At 40.1% G+C, this 18181-nt stretch overlaps 1 protein-coding gene across 4 annotated transcripts in view; it reads left to right on the forward strand.

Annotated features, from left to right (window-relative positions):
- ZXDC (ZXD family zinc finger C) overlaps window positions 1–18181 on the forward strand; it is a 62236-nt gene that overhangs the window by 39934 nt on the left and 4121 nt on the right. Inside the window, exons 9-10 of one of the 4 annotated variants that reach the window (XM_036244255.1) lie at window positions 17081–17250; window positions 17801–17821. The exons of 2 other annotated variants lie outside the window; for them this stretch is intronic. In XM_036244255.1, coding sequence (XP_036100148.1) covers window positions 17081–17250; window positions 17801–17806 — 176 coding nt within the window. In that variant the 3' untranslated portion in view covers window positions 17807–17821. Of the gene's footprint in view, window positions 1–17080; window positions 17251–17800; window positions 17822–18181 lie in introns of those variants that run through there. One more of the 4 variants, XM_036244254.1, reaches the window with a different exon arrangement.

Consider the following 18181-nt stretch of genomic DNA (forward strand, 5'->3'; position numbering starts at 1 on the left):
AAAAATAAGGAATCAAATAGAAAGGAAGAAATGAATGATCAGGCTTAAAAAACCCAAGGGAATCGAATCAAATAAGTAGAAAATAAATAGGGAACTGATTGTATAATGAATAATTGTATATATCATATTAGTAGCTTTTCTATTAATCAGAGGAAATTAATGAAAAATAGATCTCATGCCTGGCTGGTGTGGCTCAGTGGTTGAGTGTTGACCCATGTACCAAGAGGTCGCCAGCTTGATTCCTGGTCAGGGCCTACACTCAGGTTGTGGACCCCATCCCCAGTGTGGGGTATATAGGAGGGGGCCGGTCACTGTTCTCTCTCATTGATGTCTCTATCTCTCTCCGTCTCCCTTCCTCTCTCTAAAATCAGTAAAGAAAAAAAGATTTTAGAAAGTAGATCTTATAATGGCAATAAAAGTAATAAAGCGTCTTGGGATCACCAGTGACAAATATATACTGGGCCTGAATGTGATCCTGCTTAAGGCCTACCATGTACTTTGGATACAAATACTCAGTTCTTACTAATTTACATCTTTGTTCAGTTCCTTTAAAATTCCAAAGGAACTTAAAAGATAAAACTAAACCTGTCAGTTTTAAGTTCATCTGGAAAAATAATTTAGGGAGAATCTCCATGTAGGCGTCAAAAAAGAAACAATGAGATGGGTAGACTACTGTGCTGTGATCTAGGCTCTTGGAGGAATGCTGGTGATGAAAGTCTGGCTGCTACCCTGGAAGAGAGCTGATCAGCAAGGACACATCAGGACAGCTGGAGTATGGCACACAGTTATTAAGCAAAGGACTGAGTGTTCAGTAAATGGTTCTGATAATGTTGGTTTACTCTTTAGAGAAAATAAAGGTGCATTTTTTATGCACTTTCCCCTGCAGGTCCACCACCCAGAGAATTCCACTTCCAACATTTTGATGTTAAACATTTTCCTATGTGTATACACACATTAATTTTGAAGAAATGGCACATGCATGTTTTTATTTCCTTTTTACTATTAATAATGAAAAATTTGCCCTGACCAGTTTGGCTTAGCGGTTAGAGCATTGGCCCACAGACTAGAGTCATGTGTTTGATTTTGGTCAAGGTCACGTATGGACCTCGGTTGCCGTTTGATCCTCAGCCCAGGTCAGGGTCATTCGGGAGGCAACCAATTGATGTGTGTCTCTCACATCAGTGTTTCTTCCCCACTCCCTCCCTCCCACTCTATCTGAAAATCAATGGGAAAAATATCTTTGGGTGAGGATTAAAAAAATAAAATTAAAAAAAAATTTTTATTGTGAATAAATATATTTTTATAGTGTATTTTCCCCTTTTTATTAAATTTATTGGGGTGACACTGGTTAATAAAATTATACAGGTTTCAGGTGCACAATTCTACAGCACAATATATGTATGTATTGTGTATTTACCACCCCAAGTCTCTGTTCATCACCATTTATCTCTCCTATACCCTCCTCCACCTCCTTCCACCCCCAACTTCTGCTCCCCTGCAATCATGATACTGTTGTTCATGTTCATGAGTTTGTTTTTTTGTCCTTTGTGCTCAGTCCTCCCACCCCCAAGCTGTCTGCCCGCTCTCTATCTCTATCTCTGAGACTGTCTCTATTTTGCTTGGTAGTTCAGTTTGTTCATTAAATTCCATATATGAGTGAAATCATATGGTATTTGTCTTTCTCTGACTAGCTTATTTTATTTAACATAGTGTTCTCCAGCTCCATCCATGCTGTTGCAGAAAGTAAAATTTTCTTCTTTTTTACAGCCAAGTACTTTTCCATTGTGTAAATGTATCACACAGCTGTTTTATCTACTCATCTATTGCTGGACACTTGGGCTGCTTCCAGATCTTGGCTATTGTAAATAACGTTGCAATGAACATAGGAGTGCATATATCCTTTCGAATTAGTGTTTCAGGGTTCTTCATATAAATTCACAGAAGCGGAATTGCTGGGTCATGAGGCAGTTTCATTTTTAATATTTTGAGGTAACTCCATACTGCTTTCCACAGTGGCTGCACCAGTCTGCATTCCCATATCCTCACCAATACTGGTTATAGATTTATTGATGATAGCCATCCTGACAGGTGTGAGGTAATATTTCACTGTGGTTTTAACTTGTATTTCTCTGATGATTAGTGATGTTGAGCATCTTTTCATATGTCTATTGGCTATCTGTATGTACTCGTACGAGAAGTGTCTTATTCAGGTCCTTTGCTCATTTTTTAATTGGATTGTTTGTTTTGTTGTTGTTGAGTTTAATAGTTCTTTATAAGTTTTGGATATTAAGCCCTTATAAGATGTATTTTCAAATATGTTTTCCCATTCATTGGGTTGGCTTTTCATTTTGTTGATGGTTTTCTTTACTGTGCAAAAACTTTTTAGTTTGATGTGGTCCCGTTTATTTATTTTTATTTTCTTTCCCTTGCTCAAGGAGATATATTAGAAAAAAAAATCTGCTGTAAGAAATGTCTGAGATTTTACTGCCTATGCTTTCTTTTAGGATTTTTATGGTCTCAAGTCTAACATTTAAATCTTTAGTCCATTTTGAGTTTATTCTTGTATATGGTGTAGAAAGGTAGTCTAGCTTAATTTTTTTTTTGCATGTATCTGTCCAGTTATCCCAACACCATTTATTGAATAGACTGTCTTCAGCCCATTGTATGTTTTTCCCTCGTTTGTCAAATACTAATTAACTATGAAAGTATGGGTTTATTTCTGGGCTCTCTGTTCTGTTGCACTGATCTTTGTGTCTGTTTTTATACCAGTATCATGTTGGTTTGAATTTTGTAGTATAGTTTGACATCAGGTAGTGTGATTCCTTCAACTTTCTTCTTTCTCCAGATCTCTGTTGCTACTTGGGGTATTTTGTGGTTTTATATAAATTTATGGAATATTTGTTCTAGTTTTGTGGAAAAAACATTATTATCTTGATAGGATTGTGTTGAATTTATAGATTGCTGTGGGTATTATGGATATTTTAATGGTGTTAATTCTTACTATCCACGAGCCTGGTATATACTTAAACTTATTTGTATCTCCTTCAGTTTCTTTACCTCCTTCGTTAAATGGATTCCTAGGTATTTTATTCTTTTTGAAGCAGTTGTGAATGGGACTGATTTTATTTTTAGTTTCCCTTTCTGATAGTTCATTATTGGTGTATAAAAATACAACTGACTTCTGGATATTCATTTTGCATCCTCCTACTTTACTTATATTAATTTTTTGTGAAATCTTTAGGATTCTCTACATACAGTATCATGTCATTTTCAATTAATAAGTTTTACTTATTACTTTCCAATTTAGATGCCATTTATTTCCTCTTGTCTGATTGCTGTGGCTAGGACTTCTGGTACTATGTTGAATAAAAGTGGTGAAAGCAGATATCCCTCTCTTGTTCCTGTTCTTAAGGGAAATGCTTATAGTTTTTTACCCATTGAATATGATGTTGGCTGGGGGTTTGTCATATATGGCCTTTATTACAGTGAGGTATGTTCTCTCTATTCCCACTTTGCTGAGAGTTATCATAAATGGGTGCTTTTTCTGCATCTGTTGATAGGATCATTTGGTTTTTATCCTTCATTTTGTTTATGTGGCGTATCACATTTATTGATTTGCGGGTATTGTACCAGTGTTGCAACTCCGGCATAAATTGCTGTTGAGCATGGTATATGATCTTTTTAATGTATTGCTGAATTTGGTTTGCTAATATTTTGTTGAGGATTTTCGCATCTATGTTTATCAGGAATATTGGCTGATAATTTTCTTTGTTTGTAGTTTCTTTATCTGATTTTGAAATTAGGATAATGCTGGCCTTGTAAAATGAGCTTGGGAGTTTTCCCTCCTCTTGAATTTTTTGGGAGAGTTTGAGAAGGATAGGTGTTAGTTCTTTTAATGTTTGGTATAATTTACCTGTGAAGCCATCAGGTCCAGGAATTTTGTTTGTTGGGAATTTTTTGCTTACTGCTTCAGTTTCACTGGTTGTAATGTCTACTCAGATTCTCTGATTCTTCCTTATTCAGCTTTGGAAGGTTGTATATTTCTAGGAATTTATCCATTTCTTCCAGATTGTTGGCATATAGTCATTCTTAATATTTTCTTACAATCCTTTGTATTTCTTTGGTGCCAGTTGTTACTTCTTCTCTTTTATTTCAGATTTTATTTATTTGGGTCCTCTCTTTCTTTTTCTTGATAAGTCTGTTTAAAAGTTTGTCAATCTTGTTTATCCTTTTAAAGAACCAGCTCTTGGTTTCATTGATCTTTTATAGTGTTTTTTTTTTTAGACTCTATTTTATTTATTTCTGCTCTGATCTTTTTTTTTTTTTTTTTTTTTTTTTTTTTTTTTTTTAACCTCACCCAAGGACATTTTTGCATTTATCTTCAGATAGAGCGGAAGAGAGAGAGAAACATCAATGTGAGAGGGACATATCGACTGGTTCCCACCCACACAACCCCAACTGGAGCCTGGGATAAACTGCAATTGAGGTACGTGCCCTTAGCGGAAACCGAACTTTGGATACTGTGGTCTGCAGGCAGACGCTCTAACTGTTCAGCCAGACTGACCAGGGCTCTGCTCTAATCTTTATTATTTCCTTCTTTCTACTCACTCTGGGCTTTGTTTTTTTGTTCCTTTACGTGTTCCTTTAAGTATAAACTTAGATTTTTTTTTTTTCAGCTTTTTCTTCTTGAGATAGGCCTGGAATGCTATGAATTTCTCTTGGGACTGCTTTTCTTGTGTCCCATAAATTTTGGAGTTGTCTTCTCATTTTTGTTTGTTTGAAGATATCTTTTTATTTCTTTTTTTTTTTTTTTTTTAAATGAATTTTTTATTTATTTTTTTGTTACAGATATTTTACCTTTTTACCCCATTGGCACCCCCCACCCCACCCCAACTCCGCCTCGTCCCCGGCTTAGTTGTCCATGTCCATTGGTCATGCATACATGCATATAAGTTCTGTGGTTTATCTCTTCCCACCCCCCCACCCCCTCTTCTGAGGGATGTCAGTCTGTACCCTACTTCCATGTTTCTGGGTCTACCGTATTCCTCAGACTGTTATGTTCATTATATTTCATATATAAGTGAGATCATGTGGTATTTGTCTTTTTCTGCTTGGCTTCTTTCACTTAGGATAATACTTTCCAGGTCCCTCCATGTTGTCTCAAAGGATAAGAGATCTTTCTTTCTTAAAGCTGCGAAGTACTCCATTGTGTATATGTAGCACAGCTTTTTGATCCATTTGTCTACTGATGGACATTTGGGCTGTTTCCAGATCTTAGCGATTGTAAATAGTGCTGCTATGAACGTGGGGGTACATATATTCTTTCTGATTGGTGTTTTATGCTTCTTAGGGTATATTCCTAGAAGTGGGATCACTGGGTCAAATGGAAGATCAATTTTTAATTTTTTGAGGTAACACCATATTGTTTTCCATAGTGGCTGCACCATTCTGCATTCCCACCAGCAGTGTATTAGAGTCCCCTTTTCTCCACACCCTCACCAACACTTGTTGTTTGATGATTTGTTGATGGCGGCCATTCTGACAGGTGTGAGGTGATACCTCATTGTTGTTTTAATTTGCATCTCTCTGATGATTAGTGATGTTGAGCATTTCTTCATATGTCTCTTGGCCATTTGTATGTCCTGTTTGGAGAGGTGTCTATTCAGCTCCTCTGCCCATTTTTTAATTGGGTTCTTTGTCTTCCTTTTGTGGAGTTGTATGAGCACTCTCTATATATTGGAAATTAACCCCTTATCTGATACATCATTGGCAATGATGTTCTCCCATACAGTGGGTTGCCTTTCCATTTTGATGATTGTTTCTTTTGCTGTGCAGAAGCTTTTGAGCTTGATGTAGTCCCATGTGTTCATTTTCTCCTTTATTTCTGTTGCCTTAGGTGATGTATCAGTGAAAATTCTGCTCCGTGTGATGTCCGAAATTTTGTTGCCTACATTTTCTTCTAGAATTTTTCTGGATTCACGGGTCACATTTAAGTCTTTTATCCATTTTGAGTTTATTTTTGTGTATGGTGTAAGTTGATGGTCTAGTTTCATTTTTTTGCATGTAGCTGTCCAATTTTCCCAACACCATTTATTAAAGAGGCTGTCTTTACTCCACTGTATGCTCTTGCCACCTTTGTCAAATATTAATTGAGCGTATTGCCTTGGGTCCATTTCTGGGTTTTCAGTTCTGTTCCACTGGTCTATATGCCTGTTCTTGTGCCAGTACCAGGCTGTTTTGGTTACAGTCACTTTGTAGTATAACCTGATATCTGGTATTGTGATCCCTCCAACTTTGTTCTTCTTTTTCAAGATTGCTGTGGCTATTCGGGGTCTTTTTTGGTTCCATATGAACTTTTGAAGTATTTGTTCTAGTTCTATGAAATATGTCATTGGTATTTTGATGGGGATTGCATTAAATCTATAGATTGCTTTGGGTAGTATGGACATTTTAATGATGTTAATTCTTCCAATCCATGAACAGGGTATGTGCTTCCACTTTTTTATATCTTCCTCTATTTCTTTTTTCAATGACCTGTAGTTTTCTGCAAATAGGTCCTTTACTTCTTTGGTTAAGTTTATTCCTAGGTATCGTAATTTTTTTGGCGCGATGGTAAATGGGATTGTTTTTTCAGTTTCTCTTTCTGTGAGTTCATCATTGGTGTACAAGAATGCCGTCGTTTTCTTGACGTTAATTTTGTATCCTGCTACTTTGCCAAATTCATTTATTAAGTCTAGTAGATTTTTGATGGAGTCTTTAGGGTTTTCTATGTATAATATCATGTCATCTGCAAATAATGACAATTTGACTTCCTCCTTTCCAATTTGGATCCCTTTTATTTTTTCTTCATGTCTGATTGCTGTGGCTAAGACTTCCAGTACAATGTTAAATAAGAGTGGCGAAAGTGGACATCCCTGTCTCGTTCCTGTTCTTAATGGAAATGTTTTTAGTTTCTGTCCATTGAGTATGATGTTGGCTATAGGTCTTTCATATATGGCCTTTATTATGTCGAGATATGATCCCTCTATTCCTACATTGCTGAGCGTTTTTATCAGAAATGGATGCTGGATTTTGTCGAATGCTTTTCAGCATCTATTGATATGATCATGTGGTTTTTATTCTTCATTTTGTTTATGTGGTGTATCACGTTTATTGATTTGCGAATATTGTACCAGCCTTGCATCCCTGGAATGAATCCCACTTGGTCATGGTGAATAATTATTTTGATGTATTTCTGGATCCGATTTGCTAATATTTTGTTCAGGATTTTGGCGTCTATGTTCATCAGGGATATTAGCCTGTAGTTTTCTTTCTTCGTAGTGTCTTTTTCTGGTTTTGGAATTAGAATTATGCTGGCCTCATAGAACGTGTTTGGAAGTCTTCCTTCTTCTTGAATTTTTTGAAATAGTTTGAGGAGAATGGCTGTTAGTTCTTTTTTGAATGTTCGGTAAAACTCCCCCGTGAAGCCATCCGGGCCTGGGCTTTTGTTTGCTGGGAGAATCTTGATTACCTCTTCAATTTCCTACCTTGTTATCAGTCTGTTCAAGTTTTCTATCTCTTCCGGGAATAGTTTTGGGAGACTGTGTTTCTAGAAATTTGTCCATTTCGCTTAGATTGTCGAATTTGTTGCCATATAGTTGTTTATAGTAGTTGTTAACGATCTTTTGTATTTCCGTGGTGTTGGTTGTTACTTCTCCTCTTTCATTTCTGATTTTGTGTATTTGGGTTCTCTCTCTTTGTTTCTTGGTGAGTCTAGCTAAGGGTCCATCAATCTTGTTTATCTTTTCAAAAAAACAGCTCTTTGTTTCATTGATCCTTTGAATTGTTTTTTTGGTCTCTATGTCATTTATTTCTGCTCTGATCTTTACTATTTCCTTCCTTCTACTTGCTCTGGGGTTTTCTTTTTGTTTGCTTTCTAATTCCTTAAGTTGTGAGGTTAGACAGTCAATTATAAATTTTTCTTGTTTTCTGAGGTAGGCCTGTAGTGCTATGAACTTCCCTCTCAGAACTGCTTTCGCTGCATCCCATAGATTTTGTGTTGTTGTGTGTTAATTTTCATTGGTTTCCAGGAAGTTTTTAATTTCTTCCTTGATCTCCTCGGTGACCCATTCATTGTTTAATAACATGCTATTTAGCCTCCTTGTGTTAAAATGTCGTTGCATGTTCTTGTTGCAATTGATTTCTAGTTTCATGCTATTGTGATCTGAGAAGATGCTTGATATGATTTCAATCTTCTTGAACTTGTAGAGATTTAGTTTGTGTCCTATCATGTGGTCTATCTTTGAGAATGTCCCATGTGCACTTGAGAAGAATGTGTATTCTGTAGTTTTGGGGTGTAATTCTCTGTAGATATCTATTAAATCCATTTGGTCTAGTGCTTCATTTAGAGTCTCTGTTTCCTTGCTAATTTTTTGCCTAGAGGATCTATCCAGTGCTGTCAACGGGGTGTTGAAGTCCCCTGCTATGATTGTATTGTTGTCGATTTCTCCTTGGAAGTCCTCCAGAAGATTTTTAATATATTTTGGTGCTCCTACATTGGGTGCATATATGTTTATCTAGGTTATATGTTCCTGTTGGATAGATCCTTTCAATATTATGTAGTGGCCGTCTTTGTCTCTAGTTATGGTCTTCATTTTGAAATCTATTTCATCAAATATGAGAATTGCTACCCCAGCTTTTTTTTGCTTTCCATTTGCTTGGAAAATTTTTTTCCATCCCTTCACTTTCAGCCTATGTGAATCTTTTGTTGAGAGGTGGGTCTCTTGTGAACAACATATAGATGAGTCATGCTTTCTTATCCAATGAGCTACTCTGTGTCTTTTTATGGGAGCATTCAATCCATTTACGTTTAAGGTGATTATTGATATGTACTTATTTATTGTCATTTTTGTTTAGTGTGGTTCTATTTTTCTTCCCGTTTCTACTGCTAATTACAGCAGTCCTTTTAACATTTCTTGCAGTGCTGGTTTGGTGCTAATGTATTCCCTTAGCCTTTTTTTGTCTGGGAAGCTCTTTATTTGACCTTCTATTTTGAATGATAGCCTTGCTGGGTAGAGTAGTCTTGGATTCAGATTCTTGTTTTTCATGACTTTGATTACTTCATGCCATTCTCTTCTGGCCTGTAGTTTTTCTTGTGAGATGTCAGCTGAGAGCCTTATGGGGTTCCCTTTGTAGGTAACCTGTTGCTTATCTCTTGCTGCATTTAGGATTCTCTCTTTGTCTTTAATTTGTGGCATTTTAATAACTATGTGTCTTGGTGTGGGCCTGTTTGGGTTCTTCTTACTTGGGACTCTCTGTGCTTCTTGAACTTGAATGCCTTCTTCCTTCACCAAATTAGGGAAGTTTTCTGTCACTATTTTTTTTGAATATACAGTGATACCTCGGTTCTCGAACGCCTCGGATTTCGACCAAATCGGTATTCGACCAGGAGATTCGAGAAACTTTTGTCTTGGAATCCGAACAAATATTTGGAACTCGAACTTCCGAGATGAGCCGAGTTGAGCCGAATGGCGTTCATTCGGCCCAGCGCGCCTTGCTTGCGTCATCAGTGTGAGTGCAGAGAGAGAGTCACGCTTTGTGGAGAGAGTCACGCTTTGTGGAGAGAGTCACGCTTTACACTGAATATAACCCTTAGACATACTGTACACTTTTATTTCTTGTTGAGACTTATGTTTTTCTACATATTATATACAAATTAGGCCAGTAAATAGGCATTTTCTGGGGCTTGGAACGAATTAATCCAGTTTCCATTATTTCCTATTGGGTTTCATTGCTTCGGTTCTCGAACAATTTGGTTCTCGACCGTCCTCCTGGAACGAATTATGTTCGAGAACCGAGGTATCACTGTATTCTCTATGCCTTGCTCATTTTCTTCTTCTTCGGGGACTCCTATGATGCGAATATTATTTCGTTTCCAGTTGTCCCATAGTTCTCTTAAGCTGTCTTCCTGTTTTTGTTTTTGTTTTTGATCCTCACCCGAGGACACTTTTTCATTCTTTGTTCAGATAGAGCAGGAGGGAGAGAGAGAGAGAGAAACATCTATGTGAAAGGGACACATCGAGTGGCTGCCACTCGCATGACCAACCAGGGCCGGGGACAAACTGCAACCGAGGTACATGCCCTTAGCGGGAACCGAACCCGGGTCTCTCGGGACCGCAGGCCGACGCTCTAACCGCTGAGCCAATCCGGCCAGGGCTGTTTTCCTGTTTTTTAATAGTTTTTTCCTTTTGTTTTTCTCATTGGTTGATTTTTTTCTACCCTGTCTTCTAATTCCCTGATCCTGTCCTCAGCTTCCTCTACTCTGCTTTTTAAACCTTCCAATGTGTTTTTCATTTCTGATATATCATTTTTTTATCTCTTCTTGTTGGTTTTTAATTTCTAATTGGCTTATTTTCAGTGTCTCTATGTCCTTACTCATGCTGTTCAGCTTCCTCAAGATCATGGCTCTGAATTCTAGCTCTGTTAACATGCCTAATTGCTCCACATTGATCTCATCTTTGGTGGAGGTCTCTTGCTCTTTCATTTGACTTCTGTTTCTGTGTTTCACCATTTTGGCTATCACTGTGGGCTTTGGAGCCTGTCAAGTTTTCCCTGTGGGTGTTGGTGTTCTGCTGTTTGTGGCTCCCTCTCCTGTGTTTAGATGAGCGAGGGAGGACCCACGTTGAACACCACTGTCAAGTCTTACTTTCCTGGTTAAAGTTGCTAGCCCAGGAAAGGTACTGTTATCCTCTAGCTTTTTGCCTGGAGGCTAGCAGTCTAGGTTACTTTATGCGTTTTGGGTTGTCAGTTGATTGAAAAGCTAAGGTGCTTAGCACAAGGGGATTTCCCAAGGGTGGGGCAGATGCTGGTCGTTAGTGAGCCTCAGTTAGCACTTCAGTGGCCCACAGGGTGGAGTTGGATCTCCGAGGGAGGGGCTGCCGCCTCTCTCAGAGCCCTGGGAAGGAGCAGTGTGGCCACTGTCCTGAGTGGCTGCACTCAGCCAAAGCTCTGAGCGCCCTCCAGATCCTGAGTGTCCCGACACAGATCCAGTCCAGTGTGCCCTCCCTCTGCCGGAGCCAAAGGTAAGTGGCTGTGGCTGTTTCAGTCTCTGTCACAGCTCTGCGCTGTGGAGCCGCCTGGGAGTGTAACCCGAGGGCGCTGCTCCCAGCTAAGGCCGCTGCCGAGCTGCCCACCATGGGCTCCCAGCCCCCGTCTGGCGTCTTCGCAAGCCTACCGGGATGGAGTCAGTGTCCCTCGTTATATGGTCCTCCAGACTGCTTTTCTGTTGCTTTTTCCCGTCAATTTGTCTGTGTTATAGTTGTAATTCCAGTTTGGTTCTGGGAGATGGTCTGTGTAGCTTCTGTTCACTCCGCCGCCATTTTTTCCTGTCTTTTTATTTATTCCTTTATCTCATTTTTAACCCATTCATTGTTTAGCCTCCCTGTTTTTGTGTATTTTTTAGTTTTCTTGTGATTGATTTCCAGTTTTATGGTCCAGAAGATTACTGATATGATATCAGTCTTCTTAAATCTATTGAGTCTTGTTTTGTGTCCTAACATGTAGTCTATTATAGAAAATGTTCCATTTGCACTTGAAAACTGCTGCTTTGGAGTGAAATGCTCTGAAGATATCTATTAAATCCGTCTTATCTAGTGTGTCATTTAAGGACTCTGTTTTCTTGTTGATTTTCTGTCTGGAAGATCTAGCCCTTGATGTCAATGGAGTGCTAAAATCCCCTACTATGACTGTATTACTGTCAGTCTCTTTCTTTATGTCCATCAAGATTTGCTTTACATATTTAGGTGCTTCTATGTTGGGTGCATACATGTTTACAAGGGTTATATTCTGTTTTTGGATTGCTCCTTTTATCATTATGTAGTGTCCTCCTTTGTTTCCTACTATAACCTTTGTTTTAAAGTCTATTTTCTCATATATTTATATTGCTACTTCAACTTTTTTTTTTTGCCATTTGCGTAAAATATCTTTTTTCATTCCTTTACTTTTAGTCTGTGTGTATCTTTTGTTTTGAGGTGGGCCTCTTGTAAGCAGCATGCATATGGGTCTTCTTTTCTTGTCCATTTAGCTACCCTGTGTCTTTTGATTGGCACATTTAAGCCATTTACATTCAAAGTGATTATTGATAGGTATGTATTTATTGCCATTTAATTTTTTTAACTGTGTTCCTAGGTTTTTTTGTTTTTGTTTTTCTTCCTCTTCTCTTCTTAAAACAAGCCCTTTAACATTTCTTATAATGCTGGCTTGGTGGTTAACAAACTCTGTTAGCCTTTTGTTGTCTGGGGAGCTCTTTATTTCACTTTCATTTTTAAAAGTAGCCTTGCTAGGTAAAGTATTCTTGGTTGTAGGTCCTTGCTTTTCATTATTTTGAATATTTCATGTCATTCCCTTCTAGCTTAACATGTTTCTGTTGAGAAATCAGCTAAAAGTCTTGTGGGAGCTCCCTTGTAGGTAACTAACTGCTTTTCTCTTGTGACTTTTAAGATTTTCTCTTTGCCTTTAATCTTTGATGTTTTAATTATGATGTGTCTTGGTGTGGGCCTGTCTGGGTCCATCTTATTTGGGACACTCTGTTCTTCCTGGACTTATATGTCTTTCTCTTTCCCCCAGGTAAGGTAAGTTTTCAGTCATCATTTCTTCAAATAGTTTCTCAGTCCCTTATTCTCCCTCTTCTCCTTCTGATAACCCTATGATGAGGATGTTGTTACACTTCATATTGTCCCAAAGGCCCCTTAAACTATTGTCATTCTTTTTAATTCCTTTTTCTTTTTGCTGCTCTGATTGGGTGTTTTTTTTTCTACCTTGTCCTCCAAATTGTTGGTTTGAGCCTCTGCTTTATCCAAACCGCTGTTTATTCCTTCCAGTGTATTCTTTATTTCAGATACTGTATTTTTCATTTCTGACTGGTCCTTTTTTATGGTTTCTATGTCATGTTTCAGGCTGTTGAGCATCCTTATAACTGTTACTTTGAACTCTGTTTCTGCTAAATTGCGTCCCTCCATTTAGCTCATTTTCTGGAGAATTCTCTTGTTCTTTCATTTGGGGCCTGTTTCTTTGTCTCTCCATTTTGCTGCCTCTTTGGGTTTGTTTCTATGTATTAGGTAGATCTGTTACGACTTTTAGTCTTTATGTGGTGGCCTTATGTAGTAAGTGTTTGGTAGGACCCAGTGTTGCAATCTCCTTGGTCATCTGAGCCAAGTTCTCTAGGAATGTTTCTTGTGTATGTCCCTTCAATTGTAATTGAGTCTTGATTGCTATTGGCCTGTTTGTGCCAGGGATCAACCCTCAGACTGACTGACAGTGATGTTCAACACCAGCCATGGTATGTGAACTGCTGTGCAGGTGCTGATTGTATGAAGCGGAATTCACCTCAGCAGGATTTAGTGCCTGCCAAGATCTCCTTGTGTATATGCTGCTTGTGAAGCTTATTGGATTCTGCTCTGTTGTTGTATGAAGCTGGCCTCTGGCTGTGTTGGTTCTGAGCCTCTTGGGCAGGACTTTGGTATAGGCCAGTGTCAGACACTGCCTGTGATTAGCTTTGGACAACTAGTTTGGATCTTTCCACAATCCACAGTTTGTAGCTGGCTCTTCTGAGCTTGGGTGTGCACAGAAAGGACCAAGCTGTGCACCAAGGCCTGCTTTTACCAGCACTAGGCCTGAGGGCAGGTTAGCAAAAGTTTCAAAGCACCAGAGGTCTGCCTTCACCTACTGGCTGCCTGTTGGGCTGTTACTGTTAGACTCTGGCTGTGCTCCTCATTAGGGTGTAAGCTCTGCAGAGTGAGGGATGGAGAGTCCAGAAAGTAGGGCAGTTGCTTTCCCCCAGGCTGATGCCACATGGAGGGGAGTGAGTGCTCCACCCTAGAAGAATGGCATCTGTGGTATGGGAGAATGACTCAGCACAAGGAACCTGGTGGCTGGTGGCTCAGCTCTCTCTCCAGAGCCACAAACCCCAGACTTTCCTCATGTGTCTCTAGTCTGCTCTTTCCTCCCTCTTGTCAGAGCTCAGGGTGAGTGGCTGAAAATGAAATCATATATGTTGCCTCTTTAAGAAGATGTCTATGTCTCTAGTCATTTTTCTCTAGCAGACAGAAACGCCACTGCTTTTCACAGCCAGATGTTATGTTGGTCCCTCTTCCTGGTTTGGTGCTCTGGGCTCGGGAGACTGGCTTGGGATTTAGACCCTGCACTTCCCGGGAGAACCCTGTTCTGGTGAGATATTCCTCTGAACCTCAACCACCACAAGTGCATCTCCATCCTTCCTACCAGTTTCAATGTGGCTTCTTTTGTAAATCCTTGGTTATGAGGCTTCTCTTCAGCTAGTCTTCAGTTGGTTATTCAGGATGATTGTTCTGTAATTTAATTGAAATTCCCGCTTCTTCTGGGAGGAGGTTAGTGTGGTTTCTACCTACTCTGCCGCCATCTTGGATCTCTCTAGAGTACATCTTTTTAATAGCTGTGTAGGACTAAACACATCAGGAACTGTGAGAGAATTAAACCTCAGTACCCTCCACCATCCATGATATATAATGAGTCAATCTCCCATCCTTAGGAGAATTGGGAAAATAGTTACTCTAGTAGTTTGTTGTGTTCTGTGGTTCAGTGAAGAACCCCCGTAGAGAAAGCTCACGTAACCCCAAAGTTATCAGGACTACCCCCCAAAATACCAGGTGGGGCAAAGTGAGGTTTCTGAGCCAGTGGTGTGAGGAATAGAGGGTCCACGTGCCCAAATCATCTTCAGTGCACATCTCTCCCCAGGAGTGAGGATAATGGGTACTTGTGTTGGCTTGGCACTGAATTCTTTTGTAGTTATCAGCATAGGGGCATCTTCAGGTGGTCTCCACAGTGATAGGGCTGTTGTTTATGCAGTGCTTTGTCTGAGCCAGGCTCTGTGCTGCTGACCTTACTTAATTCTCATAGTGGCTCTATGAGACCTGTGATATCCTGTTGTACTGCCATTCCTGGAGTCAGTGGGAGCTCAGGGTCACTTGGCTGCATACTCCAGCTCACTTTTTAGATCTATTTACCAGTAACTTCCTTGCTGGTTGGTTTTACACTTCTTTCCCTATTGTTTAAACTTACCTAGCACAAACCAGCGTTTGGATGAAGGTTGAGAATATTAAGAAAGGTTTATTTCAGTGTGAAAAACACCTTGCTCTGTAACTGGGAAGTTCCACCATAAGAAAAAAAAGGCATATTTCATTTGTCTTTTGATTGGTTTATTAATCAACTTGGTCATGTTGCATTTAGTGCCATTGCATCTTTTACTACTGAAGACTGTTGTGTTGTCATAGTGGATTTTTATCTAGAGACCTCTCATTTGCTTTAGCATGTCTTTAAGCACCCATAGGTAGATGGGCTTGCTTAACTAACTCAGGGAGTCTATAATTACTTTTTGGTCATCTTAAATGTTGATGACGTAATTCCAGATGGCAAGGGATACATGTGATCATGTAACAAAATACTCTGCCTTGATGACTCCAACAGGTAAAGGTGTTCTTTTTTCTTGAGCAGGGAGACTAGAGGCTGCCTTCTGGGAAGATAGACACTTGGCATGCTGTGGGGGTCAGGTACTCCCTCTCCTTGCACTGTCTTCTTCCCTTGCAGCCTCTCACGGGTGCTAATGGGGCACTGTTCACCTGGTTTCCAGGACCTTGGATATATGGGAAGACTTTCATGGGGGAGGCAGGCATGGATAGTTTTAAAGAAGTCCGCTTTTAGATCATCACCTTCCATGTGTAATTGTACCTAAAATTGAAATGTGTTTGAGCCCAGGAGTTCTGCAGGTTCTCCTGTCCACTTTACCTTTTATAATTGCCCTTTTGCTTTCCAAAAAATTAGTCATATCCCTCATCCAGACTTTTACCAGGGTGCATGACATAGGGTGTGTATAAGAATAAACAGAGTAGCTCTGGCCAGTGTGTCTCAGTTGGTTGATCATTGTCCCATGCACAAAGAGGTTGTCAGTTTGATTCCCAGTCAGGGCACATGCCTGGGTTGTGAGTTCAATCCCCAGTGTGGGACGTGCAGGAAGCAGGCAATCAATGTTTCTCTCATCAGTGTTTCTATCTCTCCCTGTTCTTTTGTCTTGCTCTAATGTCAATAATACACACATACAGACACACACACATACACACACACACACACACAGAATAATTTTCCAGAGCACCAAACCCAGGACACTTCAGAATGCTGGTTTTAGGGAAGCATCCATCTTGTGTAGATTAATGCGGGCATCAAAACTGCCACAAGGCACTGTTGCTAGCTTGCCCTTTTTTGTGCAGAGATTTTTTTTTAATGGTGAATGTTCAGATGTTCTGAATGGAAATATATTGTATAGGGAGTCATCGGTAGGGTTTATCACATATTTACTTGTTTAGTCCTCCCCAAACTTTGAGGTAGGGACTATTAGTCCCATTTTACAGGTAGAGAACCCTGAGGCTAGAGTTTAGGTTGCTTGTTCAATTGTGGAGCCAGGCTTTGAATCTAGGCCATTGGTTTCTGCCCCTGGGATTTCCTGCTGCTCACAAATCATGTGAGTATCAGAAAAACCCTTTCTTAGTGTCAGGATTTTTTGTTCTTTGTACTTAATTTTTTTTAAAGCCTGTCTTTCTAAAACCAGTGAAGTGATGATTTTTGTAAAGGAAGCTGGACAGAAATAGCCTGAACGATATGGCAGCCATTTAGCATGTGCCGAGGTGCCCAAGAATAAATGCAATGACCTGTTCTCTTTTCTCTTCCTTTTCTATGATTCTGCTGCTTCAAGTGATTAGTTTTGCTCAGTGGTCTCAGAGATCTCCTGCATGCCTAGAGCTGTTGAAGTTAGAGGGTAAGGAAGAGTCTCTTCCTTCAAAAAATGGGCAACTAGGATCTGATAGTTGTCTGTCCAAAAGATACATTTGATGTTTGTTAATCTTTCTATTTTCTTCACCTCTTACCTCGTGACAATCCCTGTTCAGTAATTTTAATTTTGTAGGGCTGTGCAGTGACAGGTAATGGGAAGGCTGTCTCCTTCAGATTGTGGCCTCTGAAGGCAGGGATCTGAACAGCAGCACAATGTACAGTGTATTGTTGGTTTGTTTCATTTTAGGAGCCTCAGGGTCTACTCAGAGAAAAATGAAAGGTGGCAAAGTCAGTCCTACTCACTTGTATGCAAGCCAGAGCAGTTGGTTGTGTGGGAACCTTGTGGTGCCTGGTGGAGCTCTGCCAAGACCAGCTCCAGAAGCTGGGGTACAGTGTGTTCAGGTCCAATTACTGCAGGTAAGAGTCATGAGCTGGGCCCTGGCCGGTTTGGCTTAGCGGTTAGAGCGTCGGCATGCGGTCCAGAGAAAGAATCATGAGCTGGGAGGAGACAGGCCACAGAGATGTCCAGGTGAGAGCTGTGGGCAAGGCCTCAGGTCTCATGTCTCTTGAGTGCGCCTTCCTCAGTGAATGGCTTTTCCACCATCATTTCAAGTCCTGCTTTATATCCTGAATGATCTCTCCATAACCCCAGCTTTTCCTTTTGTCCCATCCACACTGGTCCATTCGTTCAAGCTTTTATCCTCATTAAGATGGACTCATCAGTGTCAGAACTCACTTTGTATATCTGGTCTCCCTCTTCCCCATGTGGTCTGTCTTCTGTACCTCGCTGGGAGTCTTGTGAGGTGTATACATGTGTCTGTTCCATTTCAAGGCCCCTTCTAGCTGTCATGCAGCTGCTCGGGCTACCTGAGGCTGGCCACAGACAGGCACTGCACTCCTGTGGATGCTTTGTGGCACCTGGCTCTCACACCATCTGCCCCTCCCAGACCCTACTTCTCTTTTACAGGGTTGAAGGGGCTTCCTCAGGCAGCTTTGGTCACCCCCATCTCTGAGGATTGCTGGTAGCACACCAGAGGATGTAACCTTTACTTATTAAAGGTGCTAGCTTTTTATTTTTTTATTTTCCCTGTTTTCTTCTTTACCAAACTGAGCCCCTCAAGAGCAAGGCCAGACACCTCTTAGACTGTGCCCAGGGCCCAGCAGACCTCTGCAGCTGGCAGCCAGTCCGTGAACGCTCACTGGACACATGTGTCTCCATACCTCTGTGTATACCTTTATTTTCAGTCTCATTTTTGAGGAACCAAAATAGGGAAGTAAAGTAATTTGGGTTTTAGGGTAGAAGAGATTTAAAAACTGAGAATACGCCCCTTTGACTGGAGCCAATTAC

The sequence above is a fragment of the Molossus molossus genome, unplaced genomic scaffold, assembly GCF_014108415.1.
Source record: "Molossus molossus isolate mMolMol1 unplaced genomic scaffold, mMolMol1.p scaffold_m16_p_6, whole genome shotgun sequence".
Taxonomy (NCBI): Eukaryota; Metazoa; Chordata; class Mammalia; order Chiroptera; family Molossidae; genus Molossus; species Molossus molossus.